The sequence below is a fragment of the Emys orbicularis genome, chromosome 6, assembly GCF_028017835.1.
Source record: "Emys orbicularis isolate rEmyOrb1 chromosome 6, rEmyOrb1.hap1, whole genome shotgun sequence".
Classification (NCBI taxonomy): domain Eukaryota; kingdom Metazoa; phylum Chordata; order Testudines; family Emydidae; genus Emys; species Emys orbicularis.
Window position 1 is genome coordinate 5,572,109 of NC_088688.1, and position 21,054 is coordinate 5,593,162.

A 21,054-nucleotide genomic window follows, 5' to 3' on the forward strand; every position below is an offset into this window, starting at 1 on the left:
TTGTAATCCCCTTTGCCCACGAGAAATGGCTCGAGTATGCTTGTTGAAATTTTTGCATCCACACACACACACAAGATTTTCCGTGGGGCAGAAGCCAAGCCTGGAACGCTCCACCCTGAGCAGTGGAAACTTCAGAAAGTCATGAGTGACTCGCACTGATGTTTATGTGGGAAGGCTCGGGCAGCTGGGACTCCAGCTATCACTAGTGCTCCACCTGTAATCCCCTTGTGCACACACCCCTTATTCCCCCCTCCCCCCAACGGCTGGTTGTTACACTCCATCGGCCTGTGTTGCTGCAAAGGCAGGTGGAGGTGTTCCATGGAGCCAGCCCTTGGCAGGGCTCCCGGCAGCTTGGGCGAGGCCTTGCATTCCACTGGGTCAGGGATTGACAGCTGCTGTTGGGTATTTGTGCGGCTTTCTTCCCTGGTTAGCCTGGGCCCCTCTCACGGGGGAGTTTGGTTCTTCGTGTGTCTTGACGTCGCTCCCTGTCGAGCTTGGTGGAAAGCTGCCTAGAATAACTCTCAGGAGCCACCTTTGTTGGCTGCTGTTTTGTTTCCATGAGGAGGCTGCCTCTGGCTTGGGCTGGCTTTTATATTAAATTACTCCGCTGGAAAGAAAAGGCATCGTGGGAAAGGAGGTGGGCATGGGCAGCGCCCGTGAAGCTTGCCTTGTCTTTCCAGGGTGGGACTCTGGCGCTGCCGAGAGAAGCGTGCGGGGTAGGGATGTGTGGATCCTGAGCTCCTCAGGCCTGGCACGAGGGCAGAGCTCTTTCTAAACTCGTAAGTCTGTGTCTGAAAGTGGTGTGGTTTCCAGAATGGCTGCCCAAGGGACGCACCCAGCTCTGACATGCTGGGCTATATCGGCGTGGTCCTAGGGCCCTACCAAGAGGGACTCCAGCTGAGATAAAGCACCACCCATTGCCTTGCCCCCTCTCCGCTTCCTCACCCGCTTTTCTCTCATGTAACCCCTCTTCCCCCTTGCCTCCTTCCTCTGTGTAGGCTCCCTGCCATCCTGACTCTCTTTGCCTGCTGCTGGCTCCATGCCAGATCTGCTCCGGCCCCTGCTTCTGAGGCTGGTTCCCTGAGTGAGGCTTGTGATGACAGGAGTCAGGACAAGCCCCACACATGGGCTAGCGAGGAGGCAGGGCAAACCGTTTGTATTAAGCCCATAGGAGTGGTTGGAAGTGGGGATAAGGATAGAGAGAGGGGGAGGCTGTGCTGCCGTCACCACAGAGATGTCATCACCGTGTCTTATTCAGCAACTGTTAAGTGATGCTTTTTGCATGTCACCCGTTCACTCCGGGCACTGGGGAGATGTTCGTGACACCAGTTCTGTCACTTCCTTTCTGTGTGACGCTGAGCAAGTCACTTCCCCTCTGTGTGACGCTGTTTCCCCTCCTGCTCTTTGCCTGTCTTGCCTACGTAGATTGTAATGAATAATAACAGAGCAACGTGCAAACAGGAATGAAGTCTTTCAAAACCTGAAAGAGGTTTTGTTACAGGTGGTTAAACAGAGGCACAGAAAAATGCACTCACTCGCCCAGTGGGTCATTGGCAGAGCTGGACCCTTCAATTCTCGGCTCTAACCAATGGGCCATATCGACCTGTGAAGGTCAACAGGCAGGAACTACAAAGACTTGAGAGCAGAGAAGTTTTTCATAGTAGCTAGAGAAAAAACAAATTCCTGACCCCACAAATCTGTCATGATACAGCTGTGCTGACCTGGTTTATATTCTTGGGTGGGTTGGCAGTGCCTAGCAAATCAAACTGGGATATGTAATCCAGACTTCCAGAGGTGCTGGGAAGTGTATTATTTTTAAAATAAAGAAATTGAGCAGCTGCCATTAGAACGGAGCTAACAGCAACTCTGAAAGTCTGTGTCTTTCCCAGACTCTGCAATGCTGGTACCTCCATTCATTTCCCAGCAGTTTCAGTGTGATGAATGATCAATAAAATATTAACTTCCATGGCGGGAAATGCCTGCACCGTTCATGGGTACAGAGAGTAGGAATGGGGGCATATATTTTGAAACCCCCCGTCTTGCTTAACAGGCCTCAGCCAGATTAAAAATCTACAGCTGAGATTTTCAAAAGTAATTTAGGGAATGTAGAGAAACTCACCATAAGTATCATTTAAAGAAATGTTTCTGAAGCCCTGAGACGGCTTTGAAAATCTCAATCTATGTATTTTGGGGCCAGTTGGACGTGGCAGCTTCCTTCTAATATATAGTCTTATTTAGTCAGTCTTTATCTAGCTGCCAGTTCAGCTTTCTGTTCACTATAGCAGTGACATGGAAATTCTTTCTGATTCTGGGAATAAGTATATCCGTGGTACAAAGACTTGAGCAAAATGACCCCCATTAAGCAATGTTTGCAGCTTAGCAAAGCCAAGCACCAGATGACTGGGGATATCTGGAAGGTGCTATAAAAGAAGTTGCAAATAAACATGTTGGGAAGAAGTTACTAGCTAATAAAAAAAAACATGGATAACAGATTTAAATTATTGCTGTGATGGTCGAAAGAGGGAAAGTAAAAGCACAAGGATCGACAACAGAAAAAGAATACCGAAGATTTAATACAGTGATAAAGGATAAATGCAGATTAGCAAAGTTTGAATGGCTGAATGAGAAATGCAAAGAAATTGAACAATTGGATGAAGATAAAGTAAGATGCATCAGAAGATAAGAGCCTTTAATTACAGAAGGAAGGTGATCAATATGATCCTTAAGGACGTAAACGGACAATGTTTGACAGACCCTAAAGATAAGAACGATAGATGGTGAGAATATATCAAGGAATTATATGGTGGCGATAGGCCTGAAAAACCTCAAGTAGAAATCAACCAAGTCCACCAGTAATGAATAAAGAAATCATGGAAGCAGTAAAAAGACTTCAGAATGGAAAAACGCTAGGATGTTATGGAATATTGGCTGAATTATTAAAAACCATAGGCAATGAAGGCTTGAGAGCCCTGCCAGAGGTTATGAAAGATGTTTGAGATGGGGGAAACTGCCAGAAGATTTTACAACCTCATTGTGTATCCACATCCCCAAAAAGAACAATGCTATGGACTGTAAAGACTACAGAACAATCAGCATGGTATCACAGGCCTCTAAGATACTCCTGTGAATTGTTCAAGACTGAATACAAAGAAAGAGTGATTAAGTCAGTGAACAACAATACAGCTTCAAACATGGAAAGGACATGATAAACACCATTATGAACTTGAAGCTCCTATTAGAAAGATCAGCTGAAATGGTGAAACCAGTATACTTGTGTTCCATTGAGTTCCAAAAAGCATTTGACAGAATCTGCCACTACAAATAGCTCAGTAGAGCTGTAGGGATTGATGGAAATGAATGCTGAGTAATAAAACAGTGATACTGGAGTCAGAATGTGTTTGTAATGGGAGATGGAAATGGTAATCTAATGGAGATTGAGAGAAGGCTGTATAATGTCACCAACTTTATTCAACATTTATAGCGAGTGTTTTATGAAATTAATTGAGAAACAGGAAAGGGTATTAAGATGAATGGAAGATGGGTTGTTAACATTTGCTATGCAGATTGACACAGTGCTGTTGGGGATTCAGAATGTCTGATGAAGTTAGTGGAGCTGATAAATGAATATAGCAGGGGAGTATAGTCTAGATCAGGGGTTCTCAATCTTTTTTTCTTTCTGAGGCCCTCTCCAACATGCTATAAAAACTCCATGGCCCACCTGTGTCACAGTAACTGGTTTTCTGCATGTAAAAGCCAGGGCTGGCGTTAGGGGGTAGCAAGCAGGGCAATTGCCTGGGGCCTCATGCCACAGTGGCCCCCGCAGAGCTATATTGTTCAGGCTTCGGCTTCAGCCTCGGAGGGCAGATCTCAGGGCCCAGGCGTCAGCCCCATGCTGCAGGGCTTCGGCTTTCTGCCCTGGGCCCCAGCGATCTAATGCTGGCCCTGCTTGGTGGCCCCCCTGAAACCTGCTCACGGCCCCCCAGGGGGCCTTGGACCCATGGTTGAGAACCACTGGTCTAGAGTTGAGTGTGGACAACATAAGAACGGCCATACTGGGTCAGACCAAAGGTCCATCTAGCCCAGTATCCTGTCTTCTGACAGTGGCCAATGCCAGGCAATGAATAAAACAGGTAATCATGAAGTGATCCATCCCCTGTCGCCCATTCACAGCTTCTGTCAAACAGAGGCTAGGGACACCATCCCTGCCCATCCTGGCTAATATCCATTGATGGACCTAACCTCCATGAATTTATCTAGTTCTTTTTTGAACCCTGTTATAGTCTTGGCCTTCTTCACAACATCCTCTGGCAAGGAGTTCCACAGATTGACTGTGCATTGTGTGAAGAAATATTTCCTTTTTGTTTCTTTAAAACCTGCTGCCTATTAATTTCATTGGGTGACCCTTAGTTCTTGTGTTATGAGAAGGAGTAAATAACATTTCCTCATTTACTTTTTCTACACCAGTCATGATTTTATAGACCTCTATCATATCCCCTCTTAGTCGTCTTTCTTCCAAAATGAAAATTCCCAGTCTTCTTAATCTTTCCTCATATGGCAGACGCGCCATACCCCGAATAATTTTTGTTGCCCTTTTCTGAACCTTTTCCAATTCCAATATATCTTTTTTGGGATGGGGTGACCACATTTGCACGCAGTATTCAAGATGTGGGCGCACCATGGATTTATATAGAGGCAATATGATATTTTCTGTCTTATTATCTATCCCTTTCTTAATGATTCGCAACATTTTGCTAGCTTTTTTTGACTGTCACTGCGCATTGAGTGGATGTTTTCAGAGAGCTATCCACAACGACTCCAAGATCTCTTTCTTGAGTGATAACTGCTAATTTAGACCCCATCATTTTATATGTATAATTGGGATTATGTTTTCCACTGTGCATTACTTTGCATTTATCAACATTGAATTTCATCTGCTATTTTGTTGCCCAGTCACCTAGTTTTGTGAGATCCTTTTGTAGCGCTTTGCAGTCTGCCTGGGACTTAACTATCTTGAGTAGTTTTGTATCATCTGCAAATTTTGCCACCTCACTGTTTATCCCTTGTTCCAGATCATTTATGAATATGTTGAATAGGAGTGGGCCCAGTACAGACCTCTGGGAGACACCATTATTTACCTCTCTCCATTCTGAAAACTGACCATTTATTCCTACCCTTTGTTTCCTATCTTTTAACCAGTTACCAATCCATGACCTTTCCTCTTATCCCATGACAGCTTACTTTGCTTAATAGCGTTTGAGAGGGACCCTGTTGAATGCATTCTGAAAATCTAAATACACTATATCCACTGGATCCCCCTTGTCCACATGCTTATTGACCCCCTCAAAGAATTCTAGATAAGACATAAACTATGGTGATATGCAAGGATCCTGGGAAAACATGCAATGGGTTCCAGTGAATGACACAGCCGTTCAGCAAGTGAGAAACTATTACTACTTAGGAACCATTATTACAGAAGATGGAAGATTGGATACTGAAGTTAGCACAAGCATAGCAAGAGAAAGAGACATCCTGGAAGAATAAACGTCTGACGAGAAGAGACATAAATCTGAAGACTAAAGTCTGACTCTTAAACTTACTTTTGGTCTGTGTTAAATTATGACTGTGAAACATGGACATTCAAACAATCCAGAATAAAGAAGATACAATCCTTTGACTTATGGTGTTATAGAAAAATTCTAAAAATATCATGGATAGACTGCACAACCAGTGAAAAAGTATTGGAGATGGTTGGAAATCTCTAACTAGTGTTTCCTGATCTTATGGAAAAAGAGATTTGATTTGCAGGGCACATTTTTAAGAGGTTCAGTGGGTGATGCATATTTATGGGCACTGGAAGGAAAGTTAATGGCAGAGGAACATGAGGCAGAAAAAGAGAAGATCGTTGATGGATGATGTGGTCTTCTGGGTGGATCAAAAGGACTATTCATCCACAAAGAGATTAGCAGAACAGGCTACTATAGTTGCAAACTTCCAGTAATGGAGAAGCCAAGCAACAGGAGCAGGGCAGCCGTACCAAAAGGCAGAGCCAGAGTGTGGCTAATCCCTTTCATCAGGCTAATGGCTTGTCTGCCCACCAGAGTTGAAGCTGTTTCAACTAAAGGTGTGATGTTGTATGATGTTAAACCGGTGCAACTTTGTGTGTAGACTGGCCTAAATTAGCTTCCTTTACTTTGGACAGTGGCTTGGAGGGGTCTGGCAGTACCCGAAAATTAGCTCTATGTGGTTGATATGACTCTCAGACCAAACCTTCAGCTGCATGTTCGAGGACAGAGCAGAGAGATAACAGAAGCTGTGGCTAGTGAAAGGAGCTGGTGGGACTGAGTTCCCTGTGGCTGGGCGTTAACATCGCAATGCCCCAGCCAGAGGGCTTGGCATTAGTTGGTTCCTTTATTGGCAGTTTCAACAGGGAAGTTGAGGATCTAATGGGCTATGAAAATGGAACTCGCCTCTCTGTCTTAGAGGTGGTCCCTCCAGACCTAAGTCACCTTAGCAGGGCAGCACAGGCGACGCTTGCTCGTCTACCCTCGGAGCTGTAACGTTCTCTGGGGAGATCAGAGGACACGGTTTCCAGGGCCGTGGGGGGAAAAATGCCTTGTAAAATGCAGCTGCGAGCTGCACCCTCCTCAGTTGAATCAGAAGGGATGGAATGCGGAGCAGGGAGTGGCTGCCGTAACCAGGCCATGCTGCACCCTGACCTTTCTCATGTTTTTGAGACACTTGGGGCTGCAGTTCAGACTGGTCCGTGGGGTTGAGCACCCCCCCCCCCCCGTCTATGCCCCAGAACTCTGCCAGGGCAGCGGGACCCCTGCTTTTCTCCATTAGCATCCTAGCTGTTCAGGCTCCTTTGGGAGGCAGCACTGAACAAAATCTCCCGCCCATCCAATCTCTTCTCCTGCAGAAGCCAAAACTTCCCAGGGCCCTGTTCTCTAGACAGGACCACCCGCCAAGCTCTTTCTCTCTTACCTTCCTTCTCCCTAAGGGCAGAGCAGGCCAAATAGAGCAAGCCAAAGGCCCGCAGGCCCTCCACCTGCAAAGGGACCTTGGCAGATGCTCTGCGGCAGCTTCTCGCGGGGGGGAGGCTCCGTCTGAATAACTTTCGCCTGGCCCTGCAGGCTAGGCCACAGAGCTGCTAAGAATTCCGGGCTGTCCGATTGTTACCCTCCACAAAGCCTGGCTGCTGACCAGCCTCCACGCCTCCCTGGGCGGCGTTCCCCAACCCGTGTGTTTCTATGCTGATGGGGCAGTGGTTGGCGACATCATTTATTCCACAGATGAGCTGCTTTTTCCATTTTAACGCAGCAGCGGCCAAATCCCCACATCTCCTCTCTGTCCAAATATTTATCTGTCCGGCATCGCTCCGCTCTGTTAATAATAAACCTGTCTCCTCCTCCGCCTGTGCGTGGTTGAAGACTCAGCTGTCCTCTGAGGGACCGGCTGCAGCACTGGGGCGGTGGAAGGCCGGAGATGAAATCCCCACCTCCCTGGCACAGGGGCTAGGGGGTTCTGAGGGAGGGGGCCGTCTCATTGTGTTACATAGCCCTAGAGATGCCCTTGAGCTTAGTTCAGCTCCACATGCCCTCTGCAGGGAGCCTGTTAATGCTGGGAGTCCACGCCACTCTACATCCTCTTTGTCTCCCTAGCCAATGTCACCCTTGACCTCCGTGATCTTTAGGTGCCTCCTTACTGCACCCCTGAGGGTCCCTGACATTGTCCCTCTCCCAATGAGTTTTCTGTCTCCTGGGCCTTACCCTCGTTTCACACACGAAGGAGGCCCCGTGGGTCCACCCGCCTCGTAGCCAGGATGAGAGAGCATATGCTTGGTCCCTAAGCAGGCTACTGTCAGATCTTCTGGCCAGGGCTGCCTGAGGGTCTGGGGCTCCCGTGCTCCTCTCTGAGCTGGTGGTATTGCTGATCAGCATTGCTCCCAGCTTCAGTGGGCCGGGGAGTGAGAAGCATAGCCCAGCTGGCCCCTCCCCACCGCCTGGCTAGAACACAGTGGCTCGGTCTCTCCGCAGGCCTGGGAGCCCAGGTTGGCGTGGAAAGCAGCCGCCCTCTCCCCTGCCCCGATCATCCGACGTGACCAGCTCTTCTCAAACTGTGGGTGGGTGAGAGAGTTCAGACTGCACGACAGCAGCTGGGCAGTGCATTTTATTCCCTTCCTCATGACCAGCTCTTCTCAAACGGTGGGTGGGTGAGAGAGTTCAGACTGCACGACAGCAGCTGGGCAGTGCATTTTATTCCCTTCCTCATGGCTGGCTTCAAGTGGCCTTGCAGCAGACAGAAAATCCCAGGCTGATGAGAGGAGGGAGGCGACACTGAGCATGGCTCCAGGAATCCTGGTTTTCAATTGTTTCCTGCTCCCTCTGTTTGAACTCTGGTTCCCTTTTCAGAGAGGAAGCTGCAGCACGCAGCCCACCAGAAATGAATGCATTTAGGATGCTGGGGTTTCTTCCCTGGCCTGCTGACGAATAATCTAACATCCTTTCCATTCCCTCTCCCTTTAATCTGTCATGACTCTCACAGACGTGCCCTGAGCAAGTAATGCAGCGGCTGTCCTACACCGAGAGAGACCCTGACTTAGCTTCCCGTGCTGTTTGAGACACGGGATTTAAATCCTTCCATCAGCATATCCACATGTTGCTTGACCCTGCGGGAGGGTTTTCCTGTCCCCTGTTGCACCCATTAGTGAGGGCTGCTCTGTTCCCCCCCGTAGTGTGAATCTGATTCATCGTTTGCCGTGACATGCACATAGTTACTATCTTGCATGCCACTGACCCGGGCGGTGTAACCATAATATGTTGCTCTTAGGATCTTTCGTTCTGAGGCTGTCAAAATGCTTTATGAGGTAGATGCAATTAACTCTACTACCCAGATGGGGAAGCCAAGGCAAGAAGAGATTAAAGGTGTGTCTACACCAGCTGCTGGCCCATGCCGACTCGGGCTCACGGGGCTGTTTCATTGCAGTGTAGACTTCAGGGCTCGGGCTGGAGCCTGGGCTCTAGGATCCTGCGAGGTGGGAAGGTCCCAGAGCTTGGCTACACAGCAATGAAACAGCCCCGCAGCCTGAGCCCCCGGAGCCCGAGTCGGCTGACACAGGCCGGCCGCGGGGTCTTTGCTGCGTAGACTTGTCCGTGGTCTCGTAGCAAGTCAGTGGCTGGGCTGCGAGTCGGGCCCAGAAGTCCTGACTCCTCCTTCCTGCTTCAGTCACTAGATCACACTCCCGGTCTCCTACTCTAACTAGGGATGTAAAATGTTCACCGGTTAACTGATAAGCCTCAGTTTTATTGGTAATGTATTCAGTTAACATTTAAACTCGGCTGCGGGCCCTACGCCCAGGACTCCTGGCAGCCGGGACCCGGGGCACACATGGGGCTGGCAGGGGAGCCCCACGTAAAACATGGGGATGCTGCAGCAACACAACACCCCCCCCCCCCAACCGCACTCCTAGTTCCCCACCTCTGTTGTGAACTCCTTAATGGTTAAACGTTTAACCGATACAATTTGAATAGTTTAAGCGGTTACTTTTTTTTAAAGGCTATTTGCATCCCTAACTGGGTTGATTAAAAAGCCCTTTCAGCAAAGGTACTGAAACAGGTGCTAGCCCGGAATGGGACATTGAAGAGTTAATGATGCCGGGAACTTGGTGGGGTATTGTTCCCTCCTCCGGGATACCTGGGCATGAGATCCAAGGCTCCTATACTCTATCTTGCATATTGCAAGCAGTGTTACCCCTGTCTCCCTCTCCTCCCCTTCTGCAGATGGTCTTCCGCCCACCGCTGGATTTCTATGACATCCTTATCCACCTGAATGCCAAGCAGGTCCCCAGGCACCTGGAGGGCGTGGACCGACCGGCGAAGTCGTTCAGCCGGGGAATGCTGAAGAGCGATGCTCCGGTCAAGACCCTCACTTTCCCAGTGGTGGGTTATGATCCAGTACAGTGCTACCTCCAGGAGCTGAGGGTAAGCGTGGCTGTGGGCCTCAGGGGTGGGTATGCACGCATGCTCAGCTGCTCTGTGTGGGTATCTTGTGTGCAGATTGCTTTCACTGCAGGAATTGGATACTGGAACCTCTCCATCACCTGCATATAGTGACTGCATCCCTATTCCACGGGAGTGGGGATGTCAGCCGGTGAAAGAATCGCCATAGCAGAGGATAGCTCAGTGGTTTGAGCATTGGCCTGCTAAACCCAGGGTTGTGAGTTCAATCCTTGAGGGGGCCACTTAGGGATCTGGGGCAAAATCAGTACTTGGTCCTGCTAGTGAAGGCCAGGGTCTGGACTCGATGACCTTTCGGGGTCCCTTCCAGTTCTAGGAGATAGCACCTGGAGCCCTGCGTAGGGACCTCACAATCCCAGTGCAAATGGTGGCCCTAACAGTGTCTTCGTGGTTCAGTTAATTTAATGCTTCTGGCCCCCTAACCTGGCCGTGGTGGGTGCTGGAGCAGTGGGATCACTGCAGAGAGCTCTCTTTGAGCGCCTGATAGAAAAGAGGAGTACAGGGTGCGGCGGGATGAGTGGCTCACAGGGACTGATCATGGCTGTGTCCACATCTAGGTGATGCTGCACATGATGGTTGTTGGGTAGCCTACGTGTCATGAGTCTGGATGCCGCAGGTGTCCACAAGGTGGAAACCACTGCCGCTGGCACTAATTGGCTCCGTAGTAGTCTCTGCAGGGAAGCTAAGGATTGAACCAGCCATGGGAACTGAAGTCCTTATTCGCTCATGGAGGATGGTCTCTCCAGGGTTGGTTTCAGACACGTTAGCGAGGGGAAGCCTGCTCTGTGGATAAACAGAGCGTGTTTCACCAGTGCACGCTGGCAAAGCCCTTATCCCCTCACCTGTGTCAGCCACCCAGTGGGCACGTGGCAGCAGCTTTAGCAGCATTCAATCTGGGCAGCAGATGCTTTGCGGGCGTGCAACCCTGTCTCATCAGCTGCTGTGCGAGAAGCACTCTGGTTTGGGAAGGGCATGTGAATGGCTCCCAGCTTTGCATGGAAGATCATGGTGCAGAATGCGACTAGTAGGCGTGACACCAGTCTCCTGGCAATGGAGACTGGCCCAGAGGCACAATAATGTTCATGGATCCATCCCTAGTACAAGACATGGTGATCCTAGCTGAGGGTGATTTTCCTCCTCAAAGACCAGACGGACGGGAAGATGGACCCCCTTCTTAAGGAGGGACTTTGAAGCCTCTTCTGCATATCCAGGGGGTAGACTCTTTGGGGAAATCCCTCTCCTGGTGTCTGGAAGTCAAGAGACTCATAGATCCCCAAGATTTCGGAGCTGTGACCGCAGTTCTCTCCATTCGATGCCCGTCTCAGAGAAAGGGGAGCTCATTCAAAGAACAGATTCATACAATGGCACGGATGGAGAAGGAGCTTTGATGTAGTATTAACTGGCTTGAGCTCAGAGCAGTTAGCTATCCCTGAAAGCACTAGCCGCAGAGTTGAGCAACAGAGATGTTCTAACGATGTCCGAGCACAAGCTACAGTAGCTTTTGTCAGCAAACCAGGAGGCACCAGATCCACAGCCATGTTACGAGAAACCAACCTGCTACGTTCATGGGGAGAAAAGAACCCTCTGTCCCTTCTGAGCTCTCGGCATAAGAGGAGAGTTATACACCCGGGCAGAGTGGTTGAGCAGACAGAGGAGAGAGCCAGAGAAGTGGAGTCTTCACCCAGAGGTCTTCGACTCAATACTCAGAGCCCTCGGTCACCCATTTGCTTCCCAATTCAATGCAGAGATTCCCACTTTCTGCCCCAGGTGAAGGGTTCACTGACCTGTAGCCATGGATGCACCCTTTCCGTGGCTGGAAGGGCTGCTGCTGTCCGCCTTTCCACGATTTGCAGCGCTCCCCAACGCAGTTCAGAGGCTACAAAGCAGACAGCAGAGGTAATTCTGGTGGCCCTGCGTTGTACGTGGAGAGCCTGGGCTTCAGACTTGGTGCAGCAGGCAGAATACCCTGTGTTTCTCCCACACTGATGGGATCTTCTATGATGAGGACCGATCCTCCACCCCGACCCATGGAAGGTGAATCTAGTTTCTTGGTATTTGTGAGGTTCCAGCTAAAACAAAAAAGGATATTCAGTGGCCCTAAGAAGCATGCTCTTAGCATCCAGAAAAAGCTCCACAAATAAGGCATAAGGAGGATTTGGTCCAGATTTGAGACCCAGTGTAAAGACTTGCAGATAGATCCTATCAAGGCTAAGGTGAAATTCCTGCACCAAGGTCTCACATTGCTCTTTAAACCTCAAACATTAACATTTCAAGTGGCTGCAACCTCCGTATCTTCCAGACAACAGGAAAACGCAGGATCATGTCCCACCCAGATTTTTTTAGAGCAGCGTCTCGTGTCAACCCTACTCCAGTTTGCAGGATTCCCCCTTGGTACCTAAACTTAGTGCTAAATGGCTTACTAAGAACCCTTTGAACCTCTGATAAATGTCCTTATTTCCTTATTTCCTTGTAGCACTCAGCTCTCACTTCTGCAAGAAGAGTTTCAGAACTGGGAGTCTCATCAGTAGAACCACAGTGCTGCACCTTCCATCAGGACGAAGTTTTAAGAAGCAATGCAGCTTTCATGTCCAAGGCAAATTCAGTATTCCAGAGGGCGCAAGAGAGTCCTTCCCCTCTTTCTGTCCACATCCTACTGAAAACCTTTGGCATACCCTGGATGTTAGGAGAGAGTTGAAGATCTACATCAAAGATACAAAAGAGTTCAGAAAATCAGACTCCTTTCTGTTTTATTCCATCTGTTGGCGAAAGGTCATTGTTTTATTCCATTCATTCATGTCCAGGTGGATACAATGGTGCAAAACAGAAGTTTACAAGGCCAGAAACTCAGAGCTCCCCCAGTGGCTACCTCCTGGACTGAAAGATTTTGTGGACTCTCTTCGTAGCGTGCATAAGTTTACAAAGTATTACAAGCTTCTCAAAAGCAGTATTTGAGCAAAGGATTCTGCATGCTGTGGTTCCACAGATTAAGAGTCTATTTACTCAGCTGCATAGAGTTTTGTTATATCAAACCCTCCCTGACTGCAGACTGCTCCTGGACAGCCCACTGTAAGGGGTCTGTGGATCTTCTGTGTGCAGAAGAAAAAGAAAAACCTTTCTTCTGGTGGGTAGGTCCACAGACCCCGGACAGTGTGTCTTCTCCTGTAACGGTTTGCCGAGTGGCAGAACCAGAAGTCTCAGGGCAGGATGGGAGTGACCAGCCCTTTGAAGATCCTGGAAGGTTTGAGATGCTTCCACGCACTGAATTCTCTAAGGATTAACTAACAGTTATTGAACATAGTGAAATTTCTGAATTTCACTCCGAATGTTTCCTACTGCGAAACAACTTTTATTTCTGCCTTAAAGCAATGGTGGGCAAATATATATGCTCATACACTGTGAGAGGAGGAAAAAAATAGACTTCTGGGGATGAAGAAGGTTTTTGTCCTGGATATGATGGAATCTGTGGACTCTTCCCTCTAGAAGAAAGGAAATGTTTCTGTTCTGAATAAAGGCCTCTCTGACGGGTGAATCTGGCAAGTGGCTTTAGGAAATTCTCTGTTGTCACATTGCAAAACAAGTCCGTGACTCGTAGTATACAGGCAGATGTGTTGGGTGGGTGCGTGTATGCATGTACACATACTCGCCCGTATATAGTTCCAATATTTCTCCCACATTCTCTCTGAGGTTAACCTCAGCTAAGAGGATATGTATTAGTCACTTGATGTACTCTTTATTCTCCACCGTTTGCAACACCCTCCTAGAAATTGCAGAACAATGCTCTGTCTCCCTACAGAGTCTGTGGAGCAATCTTCCAAAGAAAGGAGTGAAAATTCAGTCATGCAAGACCAAACAGTGCACCAGTAAACAATACTAGATGGAACAGCTCTCCCTTTGTCAGGGAGATGGCCCAATGGGGCTCTTCCATATCTATCTTGTGCGATTCGCCGACTCATTTTGTTATGCTCATACAAAGTACACGAGATTTTTTTTTTTTATAGGGGAGAAGGCAACATGCCGCATTTATTGAGAATACAGCAGTTAGCATATGCATTTTAGTTACATATACACGTACACACTATGCACACAGTCCCGCCAGTCAATGTTTACCAGTCCAGAGGCTGCATTAATTTAGTGGCCAGCCAGATTGGTCGCAATGGGGAGCCGGGCTCTGTCAGTCGCGATCCGATGCTTTTGGAGTTGTGGCAAGACGAACCCAAAGCCCCATGGCAAAGCACCCTGTTTTTAATAGTCTTTTGTGTGTGTGTGTGTGTGTGTGTGTGTGTGTGTGTGTGTTTGTTGAAGTCTATGGATTTTGCTGTTAGTTTATGACTGGTTACTTTTTAATTGGTGTTATTTTTTGATGTTACATTTTAAAGTACCTTTGAGAGGGCCATTTTGATTTGATTTAATTGTTTTGTTTTTTGGGGTGCCAGCCTTTACCTTGGGGTTGTTAATTTGCCTTCCCTTAGTTATGGATGTGCGTTGATGGTTCTTTGGCGTTGATAAGTTTGTTAAATTACCCCTACACTCCCCTTCTTTGGGACCATTTGGCTCCGACAACGGCCTTTACACTTTTTTTTTATGCATACACTTTTTATTTACAAAAACAGGTTTTACAGAGACCTTCAAAGATATACAAACAGCAGTGTTTTATATTGAGCAAGAATGGCATTAGAAATTAAACCTCACTAAATTTTGTGATTAAAATAGTTTACACTGTGGCTTGGGCCTTCAGCATTTCTTTAATTTAATTAACATAAACACAATTTAAAATTCTATTTTTTACTTACTAGATCTTAAAACAAAAAGAATGACTAGAGGGGCTAGTTTGTAATGCATATAGGAAACAAGGCCCCATTTTTTTATAATACAGCTTATTCTAAAACAAAAGGTGACCATAATCAGTCATAAGGACTGTTCTGGTCTATCTCTGCCTTAATCAATACAGACACTGGCAGTCTGTCAGATGCGTTTCTACCAGTGCCCCAGAGGGTCATTTCTTTTTGCTTTTTAAAATGGACGGCTGGCAGGATGAACTTAAAACATACATTGATATATACTATATTTAATACAAATGTAAAATCCTACCCCTACAATTTGGCAACCTTTTATTTAATGCAGCCCAAAGAACATGGCTGCTTTCCTTCTGTGGTTGGCACATGCAGAACAGTATGTTGGCAGGCCCACGCAAATCTCTGGGAACCCAGCCATTGGTTTTTAGTGTGTTGCACAAAAATGGTAGCTCTTCTGTTTGTCCTTTTTTCAAATTTCTTGGTGACTTTCAATCTCTATGGGCAAATTCCAATCCTGGTGTCACTTTCCTTCTGTAATGCCACTGGATGCTGAAACAATCCTCCGGCTGGCTGCCTAGACGTTGTCACTGGCTCTTCCCACTGACCCTGAGAAAAGAAGTTCCTGATGCGCTACTGAGCCTCAGAGTGCCAGTCAAGATAGTGATTACCCCACGTTAGTAGAGTAGGGGCGTTAGGGGATGAGAGCTGAGGAAGTGTTGTTCTAAGTCAGCCATAAAAATGTTGGCATACTGTGAGGCCATGTGGGTACCCATAGCAGTGCCGCTGACTTGAAGGTATACATTGTCCCCAAATGTGAAATAGTTGTGGGTGAGGACAACGTCACAAAGTTCAGCCACCAGGTTTGCCGTGACAGTATCGGGGATACTGTTCCTGACGGCTTGTAGTCCATCTTTGTGTGGAATGTTGGTATAGAGAGCTTCTACATCCATAGTGGCCAGGATGGTGCTTTCTGGAAGATCGCCAATGGATTGTAGTTTCCTCAGGAAGTCAGTGGTGTCTCGAAGATAGAGCTAGGAGTGCTGGTAGCGTAGGGCCTGAGGAGAGAGTCTACGTAGCCAGAGACTCTCAGGTTTTTCTGCAGTTTCATACCGGAGCTCTGAGCAGTCATACTGCTCTTACATACAGTGCAACTCCCCCATCTTTTCTGCCCTGCCTGTCCTTCCTGAACAGTTTATATCCATACATGACAGTGCTCCAGTCATGTGAGTTATCCCACCAAGTCTCTGTTATTCCACTCACATCATAATTCCTCAACTGGGCCAGGACTTCGAGTTCTCCCTGCTTGTTTCCCAGGCTTCTTGCATTTGTGTACAGGCACTTAAGATAACTCACTGATCATCTGCTTTCTCAGTATATTCTATGATTCCTCCCGTCGCTGTCCCTGTGTCTGAGATCTGATCCCTGTTCCCCACGTGTCTGGTGGCATGTGTTCAGGTAGCTCAGTCATCAACCCTCCCCCCTCACGCCTGCTGCACTGGAGTTGGGTCGTGTGGGCCCAGGGCGATCAAGCTGGGGCTTTTATCATTGTTTGCGAGCGTTCCTTCTGAACCCTTGTTCCAGGCAGCCTCCTGAGGAGGCTGGGGGAGGACGGACTTGATGGGTCATTCACATTGTTGAAGTATTCATGCCATGAGAGCAAGTCCCTGCAGAGCCCCACAGAGTATTACAGCAGTTCTAGGGGCAAACTTTTAAAAGGAAACTGAATTGTCTAGTTACCGTGAGCCAAGGTGCTGTATTGCTGGGCACGAGTCTTTCCTTGTGATTATTTTGCCATTTCAGTGTCGTACTGGCAGCGCACCTGGAGCATTGGTGTGGGAGTTCGGCTGTGGGGGGAGAGGAACTGCAGGAAGGAGCTTCATTAGCTTTAGTGCACCGATCTAGTGATTACAACGAGGAGTCCTTGTGGCACCTTAGAGACTAACACATTTATTTGGGCATCAGCTTTGGTGGGCTGAAAAGATGAAAAGATGGAGTTGCCTTACCAAGTGGGGGGGGGGGTCAGTGCCAACGAGCCAATTCAATTAAGGTGGAAGTGGGCTATTCTCAACAGTTGACAAGAAGGGGTGAATACCAAGGGAGGGGGAAAAAATCACTTGTAATGCTAATCAGGCCAATGTAATCAAGGTGGCCCATTTCCAACAGTTGACAAGAAGGTGTGAATATCATCAGGGGGGAAATAGTTTTTGTAGTGACCTATCCAGTCCCAGTCTTTATTCAGGCCTAATTTGATGGTGTCCAGTTTGCAAATTAATTCCAGTTCTGCAGTTTCTCGTTGGAGTCTGTTTTTGAAGTTTTTTTGTTGAAGAATTGCCACTTTTAAGTCTGTTATTGAGTGTCCAAGGAGATTGAAGTGTTCTCCTATTGGTTTTTGAATGTTCTAATTCTTGATGTCTGATTTGTGTCCATTGATGAGCTGGCTTCCCCACCCCACTTTCAAGAGCGACCTGCAGCAGAAAGGAGTTTCTCATCCTGAAGGAGTTAGCCTCACTAGAGCAGGAACTTGGTAGCAAGGAAGGGCCAGTGCATGGCACGCAGGCTAATTGCAAACCATATGGTTCTGCAATATGGTCCTCCCTCTGATCCAGGGGAGCACGGCCTGCTGGGAACTGTACTCTCTGTGGACTGCACCTCTCTATTAAATGTGCGGTCTGCTCCATTTATGTCCAGCCCAGAGAGTGGGAGATAGGACTTAGTTTAGAGGGGAGATTCTGGGACAGGTTGAAGTCTCTTATTGATCTTTCACCGTGGCTCTAAGCGCCTCTTATATTGTCCTTATGCTGCTGTGGGATGCAAAAGGAAAACCCTGATCATTGGGGGCTGCTTGCTGGATGCAGTCCCCTCTTTCTTCCCTACGCTGCAGGGAGCTGTTACCTATTGTAGTGGTTTCCCTGGTGTTGCTGCCTCGTAGTGACATTTATTACGGCAGAGTCGGTGGCTGACAGAGCTCGCCCCCCTCCTGCATGACAAGTTCCAGTGCATTGGAGTTGGTATGGTTCTGTTGCGGGACGGGTGGGGGGGAGCCCGGTGGCCAGCCCTTGGAGAGCAGGTCATTTTAACTGAAGTTGGGATGTGGCAATCCATGGAACAGTTGTAGAATCTGCACTTCTAAGAATCTTTCACCGGATCCTACTTGGCCGTGAGCCGGTGTCCTTGGTGTGTCTCCCTCCTGGGGAGCATTACACAGGATTTGTGACGTGTGATTTGTGACGCCTGACATGACTTCCTTTCAAATCCTCTTCCAGGAGGCCTTTGGAGACCTGGCCTTGTTCTTCTATGACTCGCACGGCGGGGAGGTGATTGGAGTTTTGTGGAAACCCTCCAGTTTCGAGCCCCAACCTTTCAAGGTGAGTTTTTGACCCTCTGCTTTTAGTTTCTTGTTGTTTGTTGCGGTGCTGTGGGAAGTTTGGAGGGTATTGTAATAACAATAGTGTCACCTAGTGTCTCAGAACAACTCTCAAAACGCTTTACAAAGGCGGTCAGTATCCTCTCATCTCACACTCGGGGAAACTGAGGCACAGAGAGGTAAAGTGACTTGCCCAAGGCCATCCAGCCAATGGCCGAATCGGGAACAGAATCCAGGTCTCCTGAGTTCCAGTCCAGAGCTCTATCCACTAGGCAATAATACCCCCCAATACATACATCCTTTGACCAACACTAACACACACACACCCTCCTTAGCCCTCCTGGAGAGTAGGTGAGTGCTGTCTCCATTGACAGGGAAACTGAGGCAAAGAGCCCCACTTTCAAAAGAAGCCTGTGTTTTTTGGCTGCCCAGTTTGACACCCCCGGGCCTGAGAAGTGCCAAGTGTCTGTAGCTCCCACTGACCAGTAGGTGTCCAGGACGGCAGCACTGGGACCCCAGAGCTCATGCTGAGTTTGTGCCACGCAGTTTAACGTGCAAAGCTATTTGGGAGCAAAGGTGTGGCTTGGAGAGTCCCTGGGGGATGGTAAAGGTGGGTCTGATGCACAGGCGTGGATGTGATTCATGCTGCTTTATACGAGGAACTCATCAAAGACGCAAAGAAACTTGTGATTAATGGCCCACAGTTCTTCTGGCAACCCTGCCTGTTCTGCCGTCCCTTGGACCACGTGTAGCTCCTCTCTCTGCGCCTGGGGCACTTGCTGCCCTGCAGTGCTGCTGCTTTGAAATCTAGTCATTCATTGCCATGAAATGAGATGATGCCCCCAAGCCCATGCCTAGCTTTACACATCTGAATAGCTCTATTGACTTCAGTGAGATAATTCCATGCTTACAGTAGCTTGCTGGATCGGGTTCTTAACTGCCAGTAACAGATCAAAGCAAAGGCAGATCAGACATGTTGTCTTTGACCCGTTGACCTTTAAGACACCCTCTATGCATCGGTTGCCTGCGTCTGTTCCCACCTCCTAAGATGGTCAGTGAGTAATTTTCCAGTGTTCAGCGCGCACATATAAGGGGTAATTGTGATTGGAAATTGCATCGTTGTTATATTGGCGGGCTGCTTGGTTGTGTATGCTTTTGCAGCCTTCTGGTTTACACGGTGTATTTTGCAGCTCACTTGACTGTAACAGGAGCTGTTAAAAGTGAACGTAGTGCTAGCAAAAGGGGACAGGATTGGAAGAGAAGTGGTGAGACCGGACAGTGGTAGCATTTACTTGTCATGTTGGGCTCACTACGGAGGGGTAGGAGTGGGTAGGGGTTGCATTAGAGATTTAACTTCCGGAGAAGAATACAGCATTGCTAGGCACAAAATGTAGATGTCAGTTAGCCCAACTCATATGCATGTGTATTACAGGCATCCAACATGAAAGGAAGAATGATGGCATCTCTAAGCTGTGAGGAGCTAGTCACCGTTCCCAATGTGGAAGCCATCCTAGAAGACTTTGAGATCCTGGGAGAAGGTCTGGTCAGATCAGTGGAGGCACGTACAGAGAAATGGACTATCTAAGACCATCAAGAGCTCTTGTTAGACCTCCTGTACCATATCTGTAACCCTTTCTGTTTATAAAGCTGTTCAGGGGAAGAAAATTCTTGAGCAATATCTCAAATCCTGTTAATCTGGTACACATCTCATTCATAGAAGCATTGCAACCCTTGAAAAGGGATAATATTTTCTATAGACATAGACACCCCCTCTTTATACCTTCTCCAAAATCATCTCAAGATGAGATGAATTGTTCATAAATGTTCCTATTTGTTCATCATGGTGAACGTTTATATAAAATTTCCATGTCTCAAATATCTGCTGGGATGTAAAACAGGAAGGGCATTTCCTAGTATAATAAAGAGATATTTATAATAACTGCTTTTATTTTTGTCACCAATAGCATTTCTCTGATAAGAGCACTTCACATACACTCCCTCTCCCCCCAATCCCCCAAAGTGTGCATTTATATAGAGAGCAAGATTATCCAGAGTTAGAGTATTGAAAAGCGAGAAATCGGGGACACGATAAAAGTATATAAAACAATGAATGGGCTAGAGAAGGTAGATTGGGAGCCTCTGTTCTCCCTGTCTTACAGTGCAAGAACAAAGGGACATTTAGTGAAGTTAAAGGGTGAAGTATTCAAAATTGGTAAAAAGAAATACTTTTTTTCATGCAGTGTGTAATTTGACTGTGGAACTCCCTGCCACAGGATGTCGTTGAGGCCAAAAACTTAGCAAGATTCAAAAAGTGATTGGACACCTAACTTTGAATATTCACAATACCCATTTAGTTCCCGCTAACAAGCATTCTGGAGGGGATATTAAACCTAATGGTTCAGGGCTTAAGCCAACCTCTAACTACTAGAGATCAGGATGAGACTTAATATGGAGGCAGTTTATCCCATATCTGCTATTGCAGGGTTCTTGCACCTTCATCTGAAGCAGCTGGTGCTGGCCACGGTCAGAGGCAGGATCCTGAGCTAAATGGACCGTGGGTCCGATGCCGCATGGCAGTGCCTGTGTTCCTGTCTCACTGAAATTGCTCTCAGAAGTCCCAACGTGTCTCCTGAGACACAGACGCGATTTTTGAATGTTGGGTATGTTAATATTGTTGAGGACTTAGACATGCCAGGAGTTAAGCCACCCCCAAGGGGTTAAATTGCCTGTAAATACCCTTTCTTGTAGCACTGTCGTCTCGTCGTCCCCCCTCCCCCAAACCCAGCACTGTTTGCACCAGGGTGGTTTTAGTGCAATTTAGCTATAATGTCAAATATAATTAGTGGGTGAAACACGTATCAAATCCGAGAGCAGATTTATG

The 21,054-nt window shown here is 47.7% G+C and overlaps 1 protein-coding gene across 1 annotated transcript in view; it reads left to right on the forward strand.

Annotated features, from left to right (window-relative positions):
- The window catches only part of NOL6 (nucleolar protein 6), a 60,571-nt gene extending 40,472 nt beyond the window's left edge, over nt 1-20,099 (forward strand). The window contains exons 24-26 of the mRNA XM_065406314.1: nt 9,780-9,980; nt 18,073-18,174; nt 19,606-20,099. Of these exons, the coding sequence (XP_065262386.1) occupies nt 9,780-9,980; nt 18,073-18,174; nt 19,606-19,758 (456 nt within the window). The 3' untranslated portion in view covers nt 19,759-20,099. The remainder of the gene's footprint in view (nt 1-9,779; nt 9,981-18,072; nt 18,175-19,605) is intronic.
- The last annotated feature ends 955 nt before the right edge of the window (nt 20,100-21,054 follow it).